The following is a 23,249-nucleotide window of genomic DNA, read 5'->3' as shown; positions in this document are numbered from 1 at the left end:
CAGGGATGCAGGGTTGGTTCAACATACAGAAATCAATAAACATAATTCATCATATTAACAGACTTAAAATAAGAATCATATGATCATCTGAACAGGTGCAGAAAAGCATTTGACAAAATACAGCACACCTTGGTGTTCAAAACACTAGAAAAAATAGGGATAGTAGGAATATACCTCAACATTGTAAAAGCTTTATATGCTAAACTCAAGGCCAGCATCATTCTAAATGAAGGAAAATTGAAAGCATTCATCTAAAAACTGGAACAAGACAAGGATGTCTTATTTTACCACTTGTATTTAACATCTTCTTCAAACTCTAGCCAGAGCAATTAGAAGAAAGAAATTAAGGGGATACAAATAGGTGAAGAAGAACTCAAACTATCACTATTTGCTGGTGACATGACTCTATATCTAGAAGATCCAAAAAATTCCACCAGAAAACTCCCAGAACTAATAAATGAATTCAGCAAAGTAGCAGGATATAAAATCAACACCCATAAATCAAATGCATTCCTATACATCAGCAATAAATCCACTGAAAGAGAAATTAAGAAAACTACCCATTCGCGAGAGCCTCAAAAAAATTAAATACTTGGGAGTCAATCTAACAAAAGAGGTGAAAGACCTCTACAATAAAAACTACAGAACACTAAAGGAAGAAATTCAAGAAAACCTCAGACGATGGAAAGCTCTCCCATGCTCCTAGATATGCAGAATTAATATTGTCAAAACACTTTTGGTAATTAACATTACCAAAAGTGTTATATATATTTAATGCAATTCCTATTAAAATCCCAATGACATTCTTCATAGAAATAAAAAAAGCAATCATAAAATTTATGTGTAAAAATAAGAGACCTAGAATAGCCAAAGCAATCCTTAGCAAGAAAAGTGAAGCAGGAGGCATCACAATACCAGACCTTAAACTATACTACAGAGCTATAGTAACAAAAATAGCATGGTATTGGCACCAAAATAGACTTGTAGACCAATGGTACAGAATAGAGAACACAGAAACAAACCCACATAAATACAGTTATGTTATACTAAACAAAGGTGCCCAAAACATTCACTGGAGAAAAAAGCCTATTCAACAAATGATGCTGGGGAAACTGGAAATTCACATGTAGCAAAATAAAATTGAACCTCTATCTACCACTCTGCACAAAAATCAACTCAAAATGGATCATATACTTAGCCACTAGAACAGAGACCCTTCACCTAACAGAAGAAAAAGTAGGTCCAAATCTTCACTGTCTCAGCCTAGTATCTGACTTCCTTAACAAGACTCCTAAAAACGCAAGAAGTAAAATCAAGAATCAATAAATGAGATGGATTAAAATTAAAAAGCTTCTTCTCAGCAAAAGAAAACAATCAATAATATAAGGAGACAGCCTACAGTTTGGGAGAAAATCTTTACCACATATACCTCCGATAAAGCATGAATTTCTAGAATATATAAAGAACTCAGAAAACTTAACACCAAAAACCATAAATAACCCAATCAATAGATGGGCTAAGAAACTGAATAGATACTCCACAGAAGAAGAAATACAATTTATCACCAAATATATGAAGAAGTGTTCAACATCTCTAGCAATTAGAGAAATGCAAATCAAAATTACACTAAGATTTCATATCACTGCTATGAGAATGGCATCATCAAGAATACAGGCAACATTAAATGTTGGCAAGGATGTGGGGGAAAAGGTACACTAATACCTTGCTAGTGGGACTGCAAATTGGTACAACCACTATGGATAGCAGTATGGAGCTTCCTCAGAAAACTTGGAATGGAACAACCATTTGACCCAGCTATCCCACTCCTCATTTTTTACACAAAAGACTTAAAATCAGCATACTGCAGTAATGCAGCCACTTCAATAGTTATAGCAGCTAAATTCACAATAGCTAAACTATGGAATCAACTAGGTGTCCTTCAATAGATGAATAGATAAAGAAAATGTGGTATATATATTCAATGTAATATTACTCAGCTTTAAACAAGAATGAAATTATGGCATTTGCCAGTAAATGGATGGAGTTGGAGAATATCATGCTAAGTGAAGTAAGTCAATCCCAAAACCAAAGGCTGAATGTTTTCTCTGATATGCAGATGCTAATTCATAATAAGGTGGGGGGCATTAGATAAGAATGGTGTTACCTTAGATCAGGTAGAGGAAAGTAAAGGGAGGGGAGGTGGGTATAGGAAATATAGTAGAATGAAACAGACATTATTACTTTATGTATATATGTGACTACATGACCAATGTGATTCTACAACATGCACACTCAGAAAAATGAAAAATTATATCCCCTCTACGTATGATATATCAAAGTACATAAATGCATTCTACTGCCATGTATAACTAATTAAAAGAAATTTAAAATTTTTTTAAAAATTAAATGGTGGGCTGGGGTTGTGGCTCAGTGCTAGAGCACTTGTCTGGCATGTATGAGGCACTGGTTTCAATCCTCAGCACCACATGAAAATAAATAAAATAAAGGCATTGTGTCCATCTATTACTAAAAATAATTTTTACAAAGTTAAATGGTATCACAAAATGAACAACCAACCTGCTGTTCGTATCTTTGTTTGACATCCTCCAGTTGCCATAAAAACTCCATAGACTGTTTCTCACGTAGAGTCTTGGATCTAGTGAGATCTGCTTCTACTTTTTCCATCTATAAAATTTTTTAAAAAATCAAGTTTAACATATTTTAAACTATGTTCCATATTATAAAAAATTGTTCATTCATTAAATAATAGATTTTAAACACCTCATCCATTTTGATGATTAATTTAACGGTGAAACAATGAAACATCAATTTATTTAAATACAGCTTAAAATTAAAGGAGAAAATTAAAACTGGTATGTAGCTGACTATATTCTAACATAACAACAGTATAATGGAAATATAATATGATCACTCAAATTTTATTCAATATGATTGTATTAAGCATACCAAGGGATACATGCTTAATGGATGCAACTATTTCTGAATATATAAAGAATTTAGCAATTCAATAATAAATGGACAATTAATACAGTTTCAAAATGGGCAAAGGATCTGAATAGACATTTCTCCAAAGAAGATACACAAATGGCAAAAAAGATATGAAAAGATGATCAAATCATTATCAGTAGGCAAACACAAAATTACAATTATCTTACATTAGACAAATGTGCCAAAAACATGCACTGTAGAAAAGATAGACTCTTCAACAAATGGTGCTGGGAAAACTGGAAATCCATATGCAACAAAATGAAATTAAACCCCTATCTCTCACCATGCCAAAACTTAACTCAAAATGAATCAAGGACCTAGGAATTAAACCAGAGACGCTGCATCTAACAGAAGAAAAAGGAAGCCCTAATCTTCATTATGTGGGATTAGGCCCCAACTTCCCTAGTAAGTCTCCTATAGTGCAAGTATTAAAACAAAAAAATCAATAAATGGGATAAAATCAAACTAAAAAGTTTTTTCTCAGCAAAAGAAACAATCTGTGAGGTGAACAAAGAGCCTACATCCTGGGAGCAAATCTTTACCCCTCACACATCAGATAGAGCACTAATCTCTAGGGTATATGAAGAATTCAAAAAGCTAAGCACCAAAAATAAATAAATAAATAACCCTATCAACAAATGGGCCAAGGGCCTGAACAGATACTACTCAGAAGAGGATATACAATCAATCAACAAATATATGAAAAAAATGTTCAACATCTCTAGCAATTAGAGAAATGCAAATCAAAACTACTCTAAGATATCATCTCACTCCAGTCAGAATGGCAGCTATTAGGAAGACAAACAACAATAAGTGTTGGCAAGGATGTAGGGGAAAAGGCACACTCATATATTGCTGGTGGGACTGCAAATTGGTGCAGCCATTATGGAAAGCAGTATGGAGATTCCTTGGAAATCTGGGAATGGAACCACTATTTGACCCAGCTATCCCTCTCCTTGGTTTATACCCAAAAGACTTAAAAACAGCATACTACAGGGACACAGCCACATCAATGTTTATAGCAGCACAATTCACAAGAGCTAAACTGTGGTGCCAACCTAGATGCCCTTCAGTGGATAAATAGATTTTAAAAAATGTGGCATATGTACACAATGGAATTTTATTCAGCAATAAAAGAGAATAAAATCATGGCATTTGCAGGTAAATAGATGGCGTTGGAGAAGATAATGCTAATTGAAGTTAGCCAATCCACCCCCCCTCCAAAAATGCCAAATGTTTTCTCTGATATAAGGAGGCTGACTCATAGTAGGGTAGGGAGGGGGAGCATGGTAGGGATAGATGAATTCTAGATACGGCAGAGGGGTGGGAGGAAAAGGGAAGGGGCAGAGGATTAGCATTGATGGTGGAATGTGATAGACGTCATTACCCAAAGTACATGTTTGAAGACACGAATTGGTATCAACATACTTTATATATAACCAGAGATATGAAAACTTGTGATGTATACATGTAATAAGAATTGTAATACATTCCGCTGTCATTTATTTTTTATTTTTTTAAAAAATCAATTAAAAAAGGTAAAAAAAAAGAATGAGAAACCACTTCACACCCACTAGAATAGCTATAATAAAAAAAGACAAATAATGACAAGCATTATTAGTAAAGAAGTGGAGAAATCAGAACCTGCAACACTACTAGTGGGAATGTAAAATGATATAGGCAAATAGGAAAACAGTCTGGCAATTTGTCACAGAGTTAAACATGAAGGTACCATGTGACCTAAGAATTCCAATCATGGTGAAGAAATGAAGACATATATCTACACACAAAAAATTAGCATACAAATGTTTATACTAATATTATTCTTAGTAGACCCAAGAAGGAAATAAACCAAGTCCATCAGTTGATGAGTGGACAAACAAAATACAGTATATTCAATGGAATATTATTCAGTTATAAATAGTAAAGGAGCACTAAGACATGTTACAACACATGTGAACCCTGAAAACATTTTTTGGTAAGTATCATAAGAGACCACACATTATATAATTACATTTATATTAAATTTCCAGGGTGGGCAATTCCATAGAAACAGAAAACAGATTACTGATTTCTTCGAATGAGATAGGGTGTGTTTGAGGATAGGAGCATGTACTTTCCTTTTTAGGGAGATTAAAATGTTCTAAAATTGATTTTGAAGATGGTTGCCCAGCTTTGTGACTACATTAAAAACCACTGAATTGTGTACTTATGAGCAAATTGTTAACATGTGAACTATACTTCAACAAAGCTATTATTAAAAAAAAAAAAAAAAAAAAAAAACTAAAAGTCAAAGACTCCATTCATGCCTCAGGCCTCCCATGATCCACTGCCAATTCCCACTCCTAGCTCCTCCCTTCTACACTGTCCCACTACCACCTGCCTCCTTGTTCTCATTGGAGGGCCTAGAAGCTTTCCACCAGGTATTCACATGGCTTCTTTCTCAAGGTTTTAAGGTTTTGCTTAAATGTTACCATTATACTGAGGCGTCCCAGACACCCCATTTTTAACTTTGTTGTGTGCCACCCCCCTTGTACCCTAGTTCACCCAGTCCCCATTTCCAGCTTTGTTGTTCTTTTGCCCCATAGAATACATCACCTTCAAGTTCATTACATAGTTGACTACTTCTTTTTTTTTTTTTAATATTTATTTTTCAGTTCTCGGCAGACACAACATCTTTGTTTGTATGTGGTGCTGAGGATCGAACCCGGGCCGCACGCATGGCAGGCGAGCGCGCTACCGCTTGAGCCACATTCCCCAGCCCCAGTTGACTACTTCTTTAGGGCTGTTTATTTGTCCACCTTCCCCACTGTAACATAGCCCCACGTTCCCTATATATCCCGACCATTTAGCACAATCCCTGGTACACATAGGGATTCAATAGATAATGAAGAAAAAAAAAGACAGCATACTTGAATTAGTTCAAGATATGCTGAATGTACATTTTTCAACCTTTATTGTCAAATTCTTCGCAACGTATATAAAATAAATAAAGTAGTGCTGGAATATAACTTTTCCTATCACTCTGTCCATGATCACATCAGATATCTTTTCATTATGTGATAGGAAAGAGATGTTCTTACAACCAGTATTTTAAAAGCTCTCCTTATCAATAACATGAACATAGAACCATTTCTTCACAGTATTGCAGCATTTCATTTGTCCTTCTACCCCTGCCCATTTGGGTATGATTTAGGAAAATATTTTTTTCTGAGGCAATTGTAAGTTAATGTGATAACCATTCTATCACAGGCTACTTTATATTCCTTATTATTCTGCTTCACTGGTCTGTTGAGCTACTTATTCTTTTTTACTTGTACACAATGCCATCTTTCAGGTTACCCTTTGGTAAGCATTAAGATTAGTGAAAACATGAATATAAGAGGAAATGAACCATGAAAAGTGTTTTCACCACAGTTTTTCATGTTACATTTAAAAAATTCAAATGCATTTATTCAAACATGATTAAGCTTCTAAGAACAAAGATATTCAATGACAAGCAACCAGTTTTACTGTATGAGAACAAAATGCACACTACCACTCAGTTTTGTTACCTAAGAAATACTACATTTCAGTTTCTGATTCTTACAGTGAAGTATGGAGTATTTACATTATAGATGATCATATAAAAATATAAAAGATCATACTCCCCAAATACTAAGCTTCTAACCTATCATCAGCAATGCGCAATACAGTATCACTGGCATTTACCAAACAAGTCTGGCTGCTCTTGGTTCTAACAATCTTTTGCTCTTCACACTACCTGATATACCACTCCATTTTGTTCCTCAGACATTTAATTTTTAAGGTTATATCTGGATTTACCAATTTTGGGTATCTGAGGTGTGATTATGTTCAATCTGGGACCTCTGTATAAGGCTTCCCCATGCCATAAAGAAAACCCATGTTCCCACACATCTGCACAGCCCCACCTAACCCATCTAACCCCACCTGACCCTTATGATCAAGCAATAACCCTGCGCAGTTCTAAAGCCCAGCCAAAGGAGGCAGGCCCATGACTGCACATAACTGTGAAGCATGGCCTCTGGTCCTGCCCATGCCAAGAAGCTGAACAGAAACTCAAGGGGACTTTCCCAGCCTCAAGAGTACAGCCTGCAGTCCTGTCCAACTACAGATTCCAAGCAATACTACTACGTTTCCAAGGAATGCAGACTACAACCCTACCTGATCAGAAGTGACTGAAGAGCCCTGACAGACACTGAAACTGACCACAGAGCCTAACTAGTGGTCTCACTGGACTGCAAGATACAGCCAACAGCCCTATCTAACCTCAAAGCCCAGGCAGAAAACTAGCATAACTAGGAAAAACAACAGCAAGGCCTACCTACTACTAGGTAGTAGTAGTCACTACCAGATATCCTACCCAGAATCCCAGGATAGATTTGGGTGTGAAGGTCTATATCATCCCAAGAACAAACACACTAAAGCTAGAAGGGGTGGCTGCATCTTCAAATGCATGGACTCCAAGGCAAGGACATAAAGAATACCAAAAAAAAAAAAAAAAAAAAATCAGGGACACATGATACCACCAAAAGAAACTTAACAAAACTCCTACATTGAACTCCCAAGAAATAGTGATTTATGAAATGACTAGCAAAGAATTCAGAATAATCCTCTTAAGTAAGTTCATGGAATTACATGAAAATATGGCTGGATAAAAATTCAATGAATTTGGAAAACAATACACAAAATTATAAGTTTGAAAAAACAAATTTTTAAAAACAGAAATTCTAGAGATAAAGAATATAATAACTGAAATTAAAATTCAATAGAAAGCTTGACGCTCAGACTCAATTAAGCAGAAGAAGCCATCAGTGAGCTCAAAGACAGGACATTTGAAATCACCCTGTCAGAGAAGGAAAAAGGAATGAAAAAGAATGGAGAAACCCTGTGGGAATTATGTTACACCATCAAAAAACCTAACTTTTTGCACAATAGAAATTCGAGAATAAGAGAAAGAAAACAGACCCAAATGATATTTCAGAAAACGAAGGCTAAAGATTTCCCATATCTAGGGAAAGATGTCAATGTTCAGATACAGGTAACTCAGATGTTTCTAAATCCAGCCCAATGAGAAATTCTATCAATTTGAGATACATCAAATCAAACTATCAAAAATCAAAGACAATTCTGAAAACAGGAAGAGATAAGATTCATATCTCTGGGCTGGGGTTGCAGCTGAGAGGTAGCATACTTGCCTAGCACATATGAGGCACTGGGTTTGATCCTCAGCAACACATAAAAATAAACAAATAAATAAAACAAGGATATTGTGTCCATCTTCAATTTAAAAACAAAAGGCTCATATCACCTATAAGGAGGTCTCATTATGGCTATTGGCTGAATTCTCAGCAGAAACACTGCAGGCCAGGACAGAGTGATATTTTATTTCAAAGTGAGAAAGAATAAAAACTATTAACCAAGAATACTTTACCTGAAAAACCATCCTTCAGAAATGAGAAGAAAATAAAATATTCCCAGAAAAACAAAAAATTAGAGAAGTTTAGCACCACTAGGCCTGTCTGATAGAATTGCTAAAGGGAGTTTTAAAAGCTTAAAGAGAAGGCTGCTAATCAATAACAGAAAGCATAGGAAAGTAAAAAGTTCACTGGTAAAAATAATACATGGTTAGATTTGGTATTCTCCAGTACTATAATGGTGGTATGCAAAGTAACTTTATCTCCTATATGAAGGTTAAAAGACAAAGCTATTAAAAATAACTCTAACTACAATAAATTGTTAAGAGATACAAAGTAGAAAAAAGTTGTAAATTATGACATCAAAAAATGAAATGGAGTAGGAAGGTAAAAGAAAACTGAAGTGCTTTTATGTGTGATAAAAATTAAGTTATTATTGGCTTAAACAGTCTATGATGTTTGATTTGTTACTCCTCATGGCAACCACAAAGCAAAAGTCCATAGTCATTAAGTGAAACCCAAAAAGAAAGAATTCAGTGTTTATCACTGCAGAAAATCATCAAACCACAAAGGGAGAGAAGAAAAGAGGATCAAAGGATCTACAGAATAGCCAGAAAAAAACTTTTACATAATGGCAGTAACAAGTTCTGACCTATCAATAGTTACCTTGAATATAAAATAGACTAAATTCTCAATCAAAAGACAGAGATACCCCCATGTACTTCAAAAAATCATAGTGGTTGAATCAATTTATAAAAAAAAGATGCCTCTTATAGGAGGATCACCTCACATCTAAGAACATGGACTGAAAGTGAAGGTATAAAAAAGATATTAAATGTAAATGGAACCAAGAGAGTAAAGGTACCCATAGTTACATCAGACAAAATAGAATTTAAGTAAAAAGAGACAAAGAAAGTCATTATATAGTGATAAAGAGGTCAATTTATCAAAAGAATTAACAATTGTAAGAATATATGCACTTAACATCAGAGCACTTAAATATGTAAAATAAATATTAATAAATCTGAAATGAGAAGTAGACTGCAATACAATAATGGTATAGGACTTCAAGACTTCACTTTTAGCAATGGATAGATCATCTAGAAAGAAAGCAGTATGGAAACTTTGGACTTGAATTTCACTTTAGACCAAATGGACCTAACAGAACACTGCATTCAGTAGCAACATAATATAAGTTATTCTCAAGTACACATGGAACATTCTCCTGAATCGATTATATGTTAGACCATAAAACAAATTTTAACAAATCTAAGGGAGCTGAAGTCATGTAGATTTTCTTTGTTATTAGTACATATAGTTATACATAATTTTTGGGTTCATTTTAACATATTCATAAATGTATACAACATAATTTGTTCCTTTTTGAGCCTTAGTACTACCTCCTTCCACCTTCCCCCAATTCCCTTGATTGGTCTTCCTTCTATTAATTTATGTTTCAATTGGTACATTACAGTTATACATAAAATAGAATTCACTGTAATATATTCATACATGCACAGAACATAGTTCAGTCAATTTCATTCCACAGTTCTTCCCCTTTCTCATCTCTCCTCCCCGCCTGCCTTCTATTTTCAAGAGAGATTTCCTTTTTTAAAAACATTTCTTCTTTCTCTCTAGCTTTCACATATGAGAGAAAAACACCCAACTCTTGACCTTCTGAGACTGGTTTATTATACTTAACATGTTCTCCAATTCCATCCATTTACCATAAAATGACATAATTTCTTTCTTTTTATGGCTGAGTAAATAAATACTCCACTGAGTATATATGCTACAGTTTCTTTATTCAAGGTTTAACTAATGAATCCATTGCTGAATCCATTAATTCTGGGCCCAAGGTGAGGCAGCACATGATGGGGGAAGGGCCCAGGGAAGGAAAGTTGCTCTTGGTGGGTTCAGGAACCAGAGAGGGAGTAGGGAGGGAGAGAAAGAGAGAGGGTGAGAGAGAGAGAGAGATGGGGGGAGGGCACCACAAGGGAGATGCACCTTTCCAGGGCACACCCCAAGTGACCTATCTCCCCAAGCAGTACCCCCACCTACTGACAGTTACCACCCAGTTAGTCCATTCACACTGGGATGGACTGATTGGGTTGCAGCTCTCATAATCTAATCATTTCACCTCTGAATATTCTTGCATTACCAGGAGCTCTGGGGGGGACACCTCATATGCAAACATTAACATCATACTAACAAAAGCAATCCCTAGATTCAATGAAATCCATATCAAAATTCCAATGTCATTTTTCCAGAAATAGATTAATCAATCTTAAAATTTTTATGACACCTCAAAAGACCCAAATAGCCAATGTTATCTTAAACAAAAAGAACAAAGCTGATGTCATCACACTACCAGACATCCAAACATACACTAATCAAGACACCATGGTACTGGCAAAATATCAGACACACTACACTGATCAATGGAATAAGATACAAAATAGTGAAATAAACCCACACACTTATAATCAATTGATTTTCCATAAAAGTACCAACATCAGATAATGAGGAAAGGACAATGTCTTCAATAAATGTTGTTGATAAACTGGCTGTTCTGAAGAAGAATAAAACTGGGTCCTTATCTCAGGACATCCACAAGAATCAACTCAAAAATGGATGAAAGATTTAAATATAAGACCATAAACAGTAAAACCACAAAAAGACATACCAGGAAAGTTTTTCAACATTGGTCTTGGCCAAAGGGATATGACAATAAAAGCACAGGCAACAGGACTGGGGCTGGGGCTCAGCGGTAGAGCGCTCGCCTACCACGTGCAAGGGCCTGGGTTCGATCCTCAGCACCACATAAAAAATAAATAAACAAAATAAAGGTATTGTGTCCAACTATAACTACAAAATAAAGTATTTTAAAAAACCACAGGCAACAAAAGCAATGAGACAAATGGGATTATATCTAAAAAAAAATTTCTGCACAGCAAAAGAAACAATCAACAGCATGAAAGACAACCTACAGAATGGGAGAAAATATTTGCAAATCATCTATGTGATAAAGGGGTCAATATCCAAAATATGTAAAAGAAACTCCAAAGAACTCAATTACAAGAAAAACAAATAACCCAATCATTAAACAATGGACAAATGACTTAACAGATATTTCTCAAAACATTAAAATGGCCAACAGGTTCATTAAAAAAATGTTCAACATAACTAATCATCACAAAAATGCAAACTGAACCACAATGAACTACCATCTCATACCTGCTGGAATGATGAAAGACGACAAAAGGTGAAAGATAACAAGTGCTGATAGAGAATGTGGAGAAAACGAAATCTTTGCAGACTGTAAGTGGGAATGTAAATTAGTACAGACATCATAGACAACAGTATGGAGGTTTTGTTGTTGTTGTTGTTGTTGTTTTTAACTAAAAATAGAACTCCCCTTTGACTACTGGGTATATATGCCAAGGAACTGAAATCAATATGCTGAAGAGATGTCTGTACCCCCAGGCTAGGGAGCATCATTCACAGTAGTCAAGATATACAATCTCCCCAAATATCCCTCAGTGAATAAATGGACAAATAAAAAGTCGTTTATATACACAATGGAATACTGTTCCACCTTCAAAAGAAGGAAATTCTGTCATTTGTAACAACATGGATAAATCTGTAGGACCCCAAAAGCTCACTTGTAAGACAGTGCAAGAAGGTTCAGAGGAGAAATGATTGGGTTGTAAGAGTCTCAACTCAATCAGTGATTTAATCCCCTGATAGAGGTTAATTGAGTGGAAATTGAAGTGGAAGTGTGTGGCTGGAAGAGGTGGGAATTAGCATATGGCTTTGGGTATATGTTTGTATCTAGCAAGTGGACTCTCTCTACTTCCTGGCTACCATGTGAGTTGCTTCCCTCTGCCACACTCTTCCACCATGAGGTTCAGCCTTTCCCCAGGGAATGGAGCCAGCCTTCTATAGATTAAGACTTCTGTAACTGTGTGCCCTCAAATAAACTTTTCTTCCTAAAATTGTTCTGGTCAGATCTTTTAGTCACGAAGCAAAAAAGCTGACTAAAACAAAGTCATCACATTAAATAAGCTAGGCACAGAAAGACAAAACTGCATGACATCATATTATAGGTGTGATCTAAAAAACTAAACCCACAGAAATAAAGAGTACAATGGTGATTAGCAGAGATTACAGAAGAGCAGAAGGAAGGAATAGAGGGATGTTGTCCAAAAGGAACAAAGTTTCAGTTTGGATAAAAGGAATAAGCTCAAGTAATCAACTGCGTTGTATGGAAAGTATAGCTAATAATGTATATTTCAAAAGTGGTAAGAGAGTGAATTTCAAATGTCTCACCACAAAAAATAAGTGAGGTGATGAATATGTTGATTAGCCTATTTTCATCATCCACATGGTGTACATATATCAAAATATCACATTCTACACCATAAATATATACAATATGACTTTTCAATAAAAGTAAACATTATTTTGAGTCTAAAATATCTTAAGGATAACTTAAGGATGAATAGAAGAATAAGAAAAAGTGAAAAGAGAAGAAAAAGACAAAAGATAAATTAAAAATAAACTTAGTCGGGCTGGAGTTGTGGCTCACTTGGCAGAGCACTTGCCTGGCACTTGTGAGGCACTGGGTTCGATCCTTGGCACCACATAAAAATAAAATAAAGACATTGTGTCCATCTACTAGAAAAAAACTGTCTATTTAATATTTTTAAAGACAAAACTTCATATAAAATAGATTTTTGGTTCTTTTCACTTCATAAATAACATCTTAAAAATAAATAAGTTTTAAAAGATTTAATATTTAAAATAAAAATTAAGAGTACTTGAAGAATTATCTTTTATAATCAAAGTAAAAAATTATTTAAATCATAAAAGTGCCTTTTTCAACCTGAACATTAAGAAAAATTAAAATAACAATTGTTGTTATACAAAAATGAAATACATGTCACTCTACATAACACTGACCGAAAATGCCAAACCCCACTCCATTGTCCTTCCACAATTTAGTAAATATTGGAAAAACAAATCTCATAAAATTTGTTTAGAAACATAGCTCTTAGTTGCTATAGACGCAAAAGATTCTGCTTCTCAAACATCATTCTAAATTCCATTCAACTTCCAGTTTAAAAAAAAAAAAGGCAAGCAAACTCCTTTATTGTATAACTGTGGCTTCAAAAGAATCTAAGAATAAAACTTGGTGGCCAACCTAGAAGCAGAAAAAGAAGTGGCTGCATTTCTGTGAGCATTCAGTGTTTAAAAAGAAGCAATTTGAAAGAGAGACAATGAAGGGTTTTGGATCCTTCTGATATGGTGCCTCGTGTATTACTACATGCAAAGCAAAACCGAAAGATCCATAGCATAAACAGTATACTGCAGAGTCTATGTTCTTCAGAAGAAAACTGCTGTATCAGAAGCTCAAAGATGTCAGGGTTGAGATTACTACAATTCAACCTTATCCTAATCACTACAAAATGACTGCTGCAGTTCTGGACATCTGGGAAGAAAAGGGCAAAGGGTAAAGGGCAAAGGACATGTGTTAGCTGACTTGAGTCCTCTTAAAAGAGTTTTTTTTTTTTTTCTTTTCTGCAAGTTCTTGCCAAAAGCAATTAATTATCCTATTTGCATCTCATTCTATAAACTACATTAAATGACAGCTCTAACTGCAAGGTAAGAGCCTGTAATATAAGCCTGTGTCTCTTGCTGCCCTAAATAAAATCAGGGTTCTGGGAGAAAGAAGGAATGTATAATGGATGACCATCTGGCAGTCTCCATCAAATATAGTCATAATAAATAATAGCTCTTCTACAAGTAAAGTTCTTTGTATTGTCATATTCTAAGAAATCTGACATAAATAATAGCATTCAGTTATGTATTGTATACAAATATACAAAACATTTTATTATATTTAAAACATACTTAGATAAATTGTAAGAAATAATCCTCCAAATATTTTCATATATATACCTACACACACACAAACACACACACACACACAGATAAGATATAGATATACAGATACAAAGATAGAAACAGGCAGGCTAGCAGATAGCCACAAATGGCAGAAAGCCAGAAAACAATTATTTCTGTGCCTGGCTAAAGATACAGTTAAAAATGACTGTTCTCAACAAGGAAAATAAACTAACACAATAATTGATTATATCTGTAGCTCATCTGTGGGTGATATAATTTCTTTGCTTGTTTGCATTTTGGTGCCTGGGACTGAACCCAGGACTGGTGTATGCAAAGCTCATGCTCTACCACTGAGTCTTTCAGCTACTTAAATACAGTTGGTGCGGCCGCCACTCTTCAAGACTCCGGGTGAAAGATTTCCTGGCTTAGGCAGCTCCCAATTACCTGTTCAATACAGAACTGGCATGTTGAGTTCTGCCGAAGCCGCTTCCCACTTTTCTGTCCAGGCCTGGAGAGCAATTGGCTTGAGTACACAGTGTCCCTACTCCTGATCTGCTTTGGCTGCGTGGAGGTAGAGGTGGGAGTATGGAACAAATGTGGAATTTCCGGCCTGGGCTACACTCAGGCAAAAATCCTAAGGTTCCTTCTCTTGAAACCCCTCCCAACTGCCCTAAGGGGTATCTAAGGTGATCAGCAGATAAATGGCACTGAGGGAAAGCTCTCATTACCTTTGCCTCTGCAGGGGCCACGCAACACTCTGAACCCCTGCCTCCATTCCCTCCAGGATCCTCCTTTTCTTTCACTGATCAGAAACACTAGCAATTCAGATTGTAGGACTGAGAGAAAGACATGGGATGATTAGTAAGAAAACATCCAGGTTCCCTTTGTTTGCATAGATACCCTTCACAAGCCAGTTTAAAATCTCCCATTACTGTTCCTGTGCTCAGGTGTACTAAATGTATTTTTTTAAAAAAAATGCTGCAAGAAGGAGGCTCTCTTTCAACCAACCCCTCCCTTAAACTCCTCAGAAAAAGTGTGTTTGTTTAACAACCAAGAGATGTTCCCCTTACCCTCAGGAGATTCCTTTAGTCTATAGGTCTATAATTAGGTTAAGACATATACAATTATTCCCCTTTTTCATGGGTTTTTCATAATCAGGAGTTATAGTGGCAAGGAGGAAAGCAGTAATGCCCTTAAGTCTGAATCCTCCCAGGGTCTCTGGCACAGGGCAAACTGGGACCCTAGCACTTTGCCAAAGGAAGCCAGAATAACTTTGGCAAAGCCAGGTGATGAGAGACGGTTTTCTGGACCACAATGAAGCTCAAGTTTAGGGAGACATCCCTAATGTATTGGATAAACAGTTTTCTCGAAAACTGTTTATTTTCCATCACTCAGGTGGGATCTTCTCTCTCAAGTCTGTGTGTAGATTGACCACTAGTCTACATACTGGGAAATTACTAATGATCAGGAAAAGTGCCTCATTTTCATGTGTTGTCAGGCCTAACCTCAATGTCTACTCCCAGGCCCCAATGATTATTAGTTGATGTAAGAAAGACAACCTGTGTTGTATATATGTTAGCATGGGAAAAGACTGGGATGAAATGGAAGAGATGTGAAAAGAAATATTCCTAGAAATGTAAATATGTTATACTTTACTAGTACCATAGGAGGGTCCACTTAAATTAAACAGAATAATGGACTTAATATACACATTAATTATTCTTCTCTATTCACTTGATTTGTATATCTGAACTTATATTTATTGACCTTACTAAATTTATAGCCTATAATATTTTGACAAATGAACATTTAATAAATCTTTAGCCACACAAAGATGTCATGATGTTTTTTGCAGATAAAGGCATAATTCACCGGGCTACTACAAGTTCCTATGTGTGTTCTCTTAATGACTAGTCTATTCCACATACAAGCTACAAACATTTCTGCAAATTATCTCCATATTCTTAAGAGTCCACAAGTGTGGTATGAAACAAGTAGTCTTAAATTTTTTATAAATAAATGAAATTGAAAATCAAGTCTGTTGAATCTTTGACCAGTCAGTAGGTTAATAACAGTCAAGGTATTAAAAACAAGAATGTTGGGTCTGGGGATGTGGCTCAAGCGGTAGCACGCTCGCCTGGCATGCACCGGGTGCTGGGTTCGATCCTCAGCACCACATAAAAATAAAATAAAGATGTTGTGTCCACTGAAAACTAAAAAATAAATATTAAAAAATTATCTCTCTCTCTCTCTTTCTCTTTAAAACTAGAACGTTAATACTTTCACGAATCACAAAATGAAGAAAGGAAGACATTTTCTAGTCTGAGATTCTTAATAGATTTTTCTTTCTTATTTTGTTTATGAAAAAGAGATTATTTATTCATAGATAAATATTATTACGGGAAAATTCACTTATTCAATGAAGCACTTAAAAATTTAAGATTTCTTTTAATTATTTGTTTTGTTTGTTTTTCAAAACCAAATACTTAGAGATTTTCTTTGGATGGTGTCATTTAAATTAATTATCACAATGGCCTTTGCTATGGTCTGAATATCCCTTCCAAAACGCATGTTGAAATTTAATTGCTATTATAACAGTATTTAGAGGTGGGCCAGTATTAAAATGTGATTAGATCACAAGGGCGGGGGTGGATTAATGTCATTATTGCCAGAATGAGTTAGTTATTGAAGGAGTGGCTTTCTGATAAGAGAGGATGAGTCTGGCCGGCTTATTCCCTGTCTCACATGTGCTGGTGGCCCACCCACCATGTCAGGACCTAGTACAAAGGCTTTCTCCAACTGCCAGTGCTGTGCTCTTAGACATCCCTGCTTCTTAAAATGTTAGCCAAATAAATAATTGTCTTTATATTATAAATTACCAGGTCTATGGCTTTCTGTTATAGCAGCAAAAGATGGACTAAGGCAGTCTCTATTTAAACATTGAAATATATTCTAAAATTTTACCTAATTTCATTTAAAGGCAATATTTAAAAGACATTTCTCCAATATTATAAAATGCTTCTATTTATACTGGGTATCATTATCTCAAAACTAGTCTAAAAAATTTTGAATAATAAGAGCCAGCCTGGGCCTAAAAGGATTCCAGGACAAAGGTATATCATAATGAAGGTCTGTAAAAGTAAAATCATTGTTTTACTTTAAGTCTGTTTGTTATCCAACTATACATAAATAATGAGATAAACATATCCAGATGGCATTCTTCCTTCTTGTAAATTGAGAATGTTTTTTCATTAATTCAACAGTAATATTAGGATGATGAACTAAACTTAAAATCTCTAAGAATGCAAAAATTTGCCAACCAGTTTCAACTGTGCTGGAATCCAGAATCAACCTTACTAGTCAACAATACAAGTCAGAATTTTGTCTTCATGGCAAATCACTGGGTTTTTCCAGTAACATATTATCTAAAGACTAAAGAAAAAGGAATGAAATTTAAAGACAGATATTGACATGCAAATACCATTTAATGAGGATATGTTTATGAGAGGAGAAAATAAACAAGAAAAGTTGGGAGGCTTCTAGTGGAAGACCCAGAAGGAACTAGTTAACTGACATTCATGCAATGAGTTTACAAGATCAAAAATTTCACTTTAGAATTCCTGCCAATACTTCAAAAATATAGTTGTCTTTTTCAGTCATTTACTTCAGAGAGAATAGGTAAATCATTAAAACATGATTACCTATACACATAGAAATAAATCTAATGTAATACATATTAATTAAAATACAGATCTTTTACATAACTAATTGCTAATAGCTAACACTTATAATGGATTCCATTGAAGTAAAAATTAGGTTATTATTTAAGCAATGTTAAATGAGATTTTTTAAAAAGTTTCTTCAAAGTGAAAGAAACAGCATGAAACAATTTTTTTAAAAGTTAAAGTCTCTTCCATTTTCTCTCATGGGCCTCATTTTTGAAACAGAAATTCTTTTTCTAAAACAAACTCAAAGCTTTTATTTTTAATGCAAAATCCCATTGTCTGCTATCTCTAGCAGTCTCCAAATGGAAAAAGATGCCCTACAGCTCTGCTGGCTTTTACACAAAATATTTCTGCAAGAAGACAAAAGTAGTTCAAAACAAAAGCAGAAAAGGAAGAATGCTAAAAATACAGACTAGAGAAAAATCTAAAACATGATTCTCTACATAATGAATCTTCTGATTGCTCTTCTTTTAGAATTTTAGCCATATTAGTTACATACTTCTTAATCAACTAATAATCTGGGACAGAGAACTTGTAATTTACCATGTTTTAATATACATATTTTAATATTTTGTTTAATATTTGTTCAAATTTTCCCTCTAAGATTACTTTGCTGAGCCATGAAGAAGCCTAGCTGTGAGGATTCTATTATAATGGGATCCCTTATTACTACACTCACACCAAGGGTGCTTCTCTATTTCAGAAACCCAAGTGTATTTGGCAAAAATGTATGTCATTGAAACTACTGAAGTACATTCCTTCAACATAAGACAACCAAAATAATGTCCTGCTCATCAGCTGTCATCACTATTAGTTTTCAAGGAGTCTGGATTAGCAGCACTAGACAGATCGGTCTGGTGAAGGCTGCTCACAAAGATAGGACGTAGGGAATGTGGGGCAATAGGGGATTCTAGAGGCATGCACGAAATAGGGTTCTTTAACAGATCATTTAGCCAGTCCACAGAGACATAATACCAAGAAAGCAGGAGCACATGAACTCTTCAGATAAGAGGAGGATGTCAGCAGTTTGATGAAGTAAGACAGCAGACAGATCATGAGCCTAGCACAACACGGCACAGTCAGAAATAACTTGGGGGGGGCGGGGGGGGGGACAATTGAAGGATAGTCCCAGGAGCAGCGCCACAAATACATCCCTGGCATCCCTGGCCCTCCTTATGAGGTAGCCATCTCATTCTGTGACTAGGTATGATTCTTAATATCAGCATTCCTAATGTACCTCCAGGGCTTTCAGTTCTGCCACACAGATTGGAGACTTCTCTCTTAATTTTTACATCTTTTCAATTTTTGATGCGTATTTTCTAATTCTTCATCATTAGTAAATAACATCACAATAAACACCCTTATGAACACATCTTGAATACTTTGTGTTTCTGGAAAATTATGCCCTACAAGTGGAATCAGCAGGTACATGATGTCTATAATGTTGAAACAACTCTTCAGAAGGAGAATACGATTTTATATTGCCAACAGAATGTGTGTCACTGCCTATTTTCTCATGAATCTCTACCACGGGCTTTCATGAATTTCTAGCTCACTGCTTCTTTACTTTTTAAAAATTTACTAGTGAAAATAAAAATTTTCCAGTGTATACAAATTCCAATGTACTTTTTTCATGGAAGCAATATTGTCAACTGCACTGGGATTCTACTCAAGTATAGGCCAATTTTGCATGACTTGTCATCTTGATAATATTGTATCTTCCAATCTATGATGAAAGATTAGCTTTCTGTATACTTACATATTTTTAAATTTTGTGTGTCAAAATTTCATACTTTTCAACACATATTTTCTACTTAGTTGATCAGTTTATTTATAAATTTTTTTATTCTCTTTGATGTTTTTTGAATTATTTTCTTAATTTCATTTTACATTTTCATTGTTAATATGTAGAATTTATTGATTTCTGTATATTTATCTTGTATTTTGAAAAACTTGTTTAATAACTTGTTAGTTCTAAAGTATATCTTTTAAGAATAGTGTCAGATTTTTGCCCACAAGATCATGATATTTGCAATTTTTCTCCCCACATAGCCCGCTTTTTTTTTCTTTTTTTTTTTTAATCTCTTCACCTTGGTGCACTGGCTAGAAGCTGCAATACAATGCTGAAAAGAATTGGAAAAAACAGATATATTTGCCTTGTTCTTAGGAAAAAGGTATTAAATTTTCCAACACTGTTTATTAACTGTGGGACTTTCATAGATATTCTTTATCACACTGAGTGAGTTTACTTCATCACACTGAGTGAGTTTACTTCTACTCCTAATATTCTAAGTATCTTTAAAAATCATAGATGGGTGTTGAAACTTTTTCAAATGCTACTGAGATGATCAAGTGATTCTGTCCCTTATTCCATTAATATCCTATGTAACATTAATTGATTTTCAAATTTTAAAACAACCTTAGGTTCTTGGAATAAATCCCACGTGGTGTGATGTATAATCACTTTTATATGTTGCTGGACTCAGTTTATTAAAATATCATTAAGGATTTTTGAGCCTATGTTCATGACAGATATCAATCTAGTTTTCTTATAATGTCTCCAGATTTGGGTAATTCTGGCCTCAAAGAAAAAATTGAAGTGTTTCTTTCTCCTGAACTTACTGTTTCCCAAGAATTAAAATTATTTTTCTTTTAAATATTTGATGTAATTCACCAATGAGGCCATATGCTCATGACCTTTTCCAGGACTTTTAATTCAGAAGATTTTTCATTGATAATTCAATTTCTACATTTATTATATGTCAGTTCAGATTTTCTGTTTTTACTTGAGACAGTTTTGGTAATATGCACCTTTCTGTGAATCTGTCCATTTCATCTAGATTGTACAATTAGTTGACATAAAGTTTCTGGAAATATCACTTTAAAAATTTTTTTTGGTTGTATTTTTTATACCTTTATTTTATGTATTTATATGTGGTGCTGAGGATCAAACCCAGTGCCTCACACATGCTAGGCAAGTGCCCTACCACTGAGCTACAGCCCAGCCCCAATTTGTAATACTTTCATTTTCCATAGGATCAATAGTGGGTGCTCTCTTCCTACCTTTGATAATTTGTATCTCCTCACTTTTTTTGTTTGGGTGCTTGGCCTGTCAAGCCAGTCTGTCAGTTTTACTGATGTTTTCAAAGAACTAATTTTTGGTCCCATTGATTTTTCTCTATTTTTCTGAATTCAAACCTTTGCTTTCTGTTCTTTTTAAATTTCCTTTCTTCTACTTGCTTAGATACAAGCTTGTCTTATTTATTTTTTCTGGTTTCATAAAGTGAAGTTGAAATTATTGATCTGAGAAGTTTCTTTTTGGATATAGGTGTTTGAAGCCATAACTCTTTCTCCTAGAAATACTTGGGCTGCATTCCATAAATTTTGATACGTCATATTTTTACTTTAATTCATTTCAAAATATTTTCTAATTTCCCTTGTGATATCCTCCTTGACCCAAGAGTTAGTTAAAAGTATGTTTTTTAATTTCAAAATATGTGAGGATTTCCCAGATTTCTTTTGTTATTTATTTCTAATTTATTACTGCTGGGGTCAAAGAACATATTTTGGATGATTTTAATCCTTTTAAATTTTTTGAGTCTTGTCTTGTAGCCAAACATATTATCTATCCTGGAGAATGTTCCATGAGTGCCTGTAGTCTTCGGGTGGGGTGATTTAAATTACCACCCAGTTTTCAGATTTGCCTGAGTGGCAAAAGTACAAACAGACCCACAAAGCAGCATAGAAAAACATTTGAAATTGGACTTGAACAGAGTTCTCCCACAAGAGACAACACTTTTGCTGTGAATGAACTGGGTTGATGGTCTGTTAAAACAAAAAGCTCAACATCATTTTAGGAATTCTAACAGAACTTAGAGATTACAGAATATTTAGTATATACTCCTGTTTCCACATTTCAATCAACAGGATTTTGAGATTCATCCATATTGCCAAAGGCATCAATAGGACATTCCTCTTTTATTGCTGAATAGTATTCCATTGTATATACCTCATGTTGTTTATCTTTCCACTTTATGAAGAATATTTGGATTGCTCAAATTGGGGCTTTTGAAAATAAAGCTGCCATCAATATTTATGTACAACTCTTTTTCTGGACATGTCTTTATTTATCTTTGCTAAATGCATAGAAATGGAATGGCTGCCATATGGTCATTTAGTTTTAACTTTTTACAAAAATTGGCAGTTTTACATGGTGGCTGTTTTATCTTACATACCTACCAGCAGTGCGTAGTAAGAACTCCAGCTATACAACATCTTTGCTAACACTTGGTATTGTCAACTAACTTGTCCTTTTGACATTCTGACAAACATCATCTCATTTTGGTTTTGATCTGCATTTCCTTGACATCTTTTCACGTGCTTACTAGTTATTTGTATATCTTCTTCTATGAGGTAAATGTTCAAATCTTTCACCTATTTTTGATTACGTTATTTGTTTTAAGATTTCTTTTACATTTTAGATAAATTCTTTGAAATATATGTGTCCTGAGACAAATCCACATAATTACAGTTACCTTATATTAGACAAAGGCACCAAAAACATATGTTGAAGAAAAGATAGCTTCTTCAATAAATGGTGCTGGGAAAACTGGAAATCCATATGCAACAAAATGAAATTAAACCCCTATCTCTCACCATGCACAAAATTCAACTCAAAATGGATCAAAGACCTAGAAATTAAACCAGAGACCCTGTGCCCTTTAGAAGAAAAAGAAGGCCCAAATCTCTATCATGTCAGATAGGCCCCGACTTTCTTAATAAGATTCCTATAGCGCAAGAATTAAAATCAAAAATAAATAGGGCTCAGGATGTGGCTCAAGTGGTGGCATGTTCACCTGGCATGCGAGAGGCACTGGGTTCATTCCTCAGCACCTCATAAAAGAAAATAAAGTTATTGTGCCCACTTAAAACTCAAAAATAAATATTAAAAAAAGAATCAATAAATGGAATGGATTCAAACTACAAAGCTGTTCAGCAAAAGAAATAGTAAGTAAAGTGAATAGAGAACCTACAGAATGGGAACAAATTTTTCCCACATGCACATCAGATAGGGCACTAATCTCTAGGATATATATAGAACTCAAAAAATCTTAACACCAAAAAAACAAATAACCCAATCAACAAATGGGCCAAGGAACTGAACAGA

General features: G+C 34.7%; 1 protein-coding gene across 5 annotated transcripts in view; it reads right to left on the bottom strand.

Annotated features, from left to right (window-relative positions):
- Cep112 (centrosomal protein 112) overlaps positions 1–23,249 on the bottom strand; it is a 466,461-nt gene that overhangs the window by 258,214 nt on the left and 184,998 nt on the right. For 4 of the 5 annotated variants that reach the window (XM_071603145.1, XM_027946274.2, XM_071603144.1 and 1 more), the window contains one exon: positions 2,578–2,685. The exons of the other annotated variant lie outside the window; for it this stretch is intronic. In XM_071603145.1, the coding sequence (XP_071459246.1) occupies positions 2,578–2,685 (108 nt within the window). The remainder of the gene's footprint in view (positions 1–2,577; positions 2,686–23,249) is intronic. 5 annotated transcript variants of the gene reach the window in all.

This window comes from Marmota flaviventris, chromosome 17 (genome assembly GCF_047511675.1).
Source record: "Marmota flaviventris isolate mMarFla1 chromosome 17, mMarFla1.hap1, whole genome shotgun sequence".
Lineage (NCBI taxonomy): Eukaryota > Metazoa > Chordata > Mammalia > Rodentia > Sciuridae > Marmota > Marmota flaviventris.
Note: the sequence above shows the minus strand (reverse complement) of the source record. Positions and strands in the feature narration are given on the sequence as shown.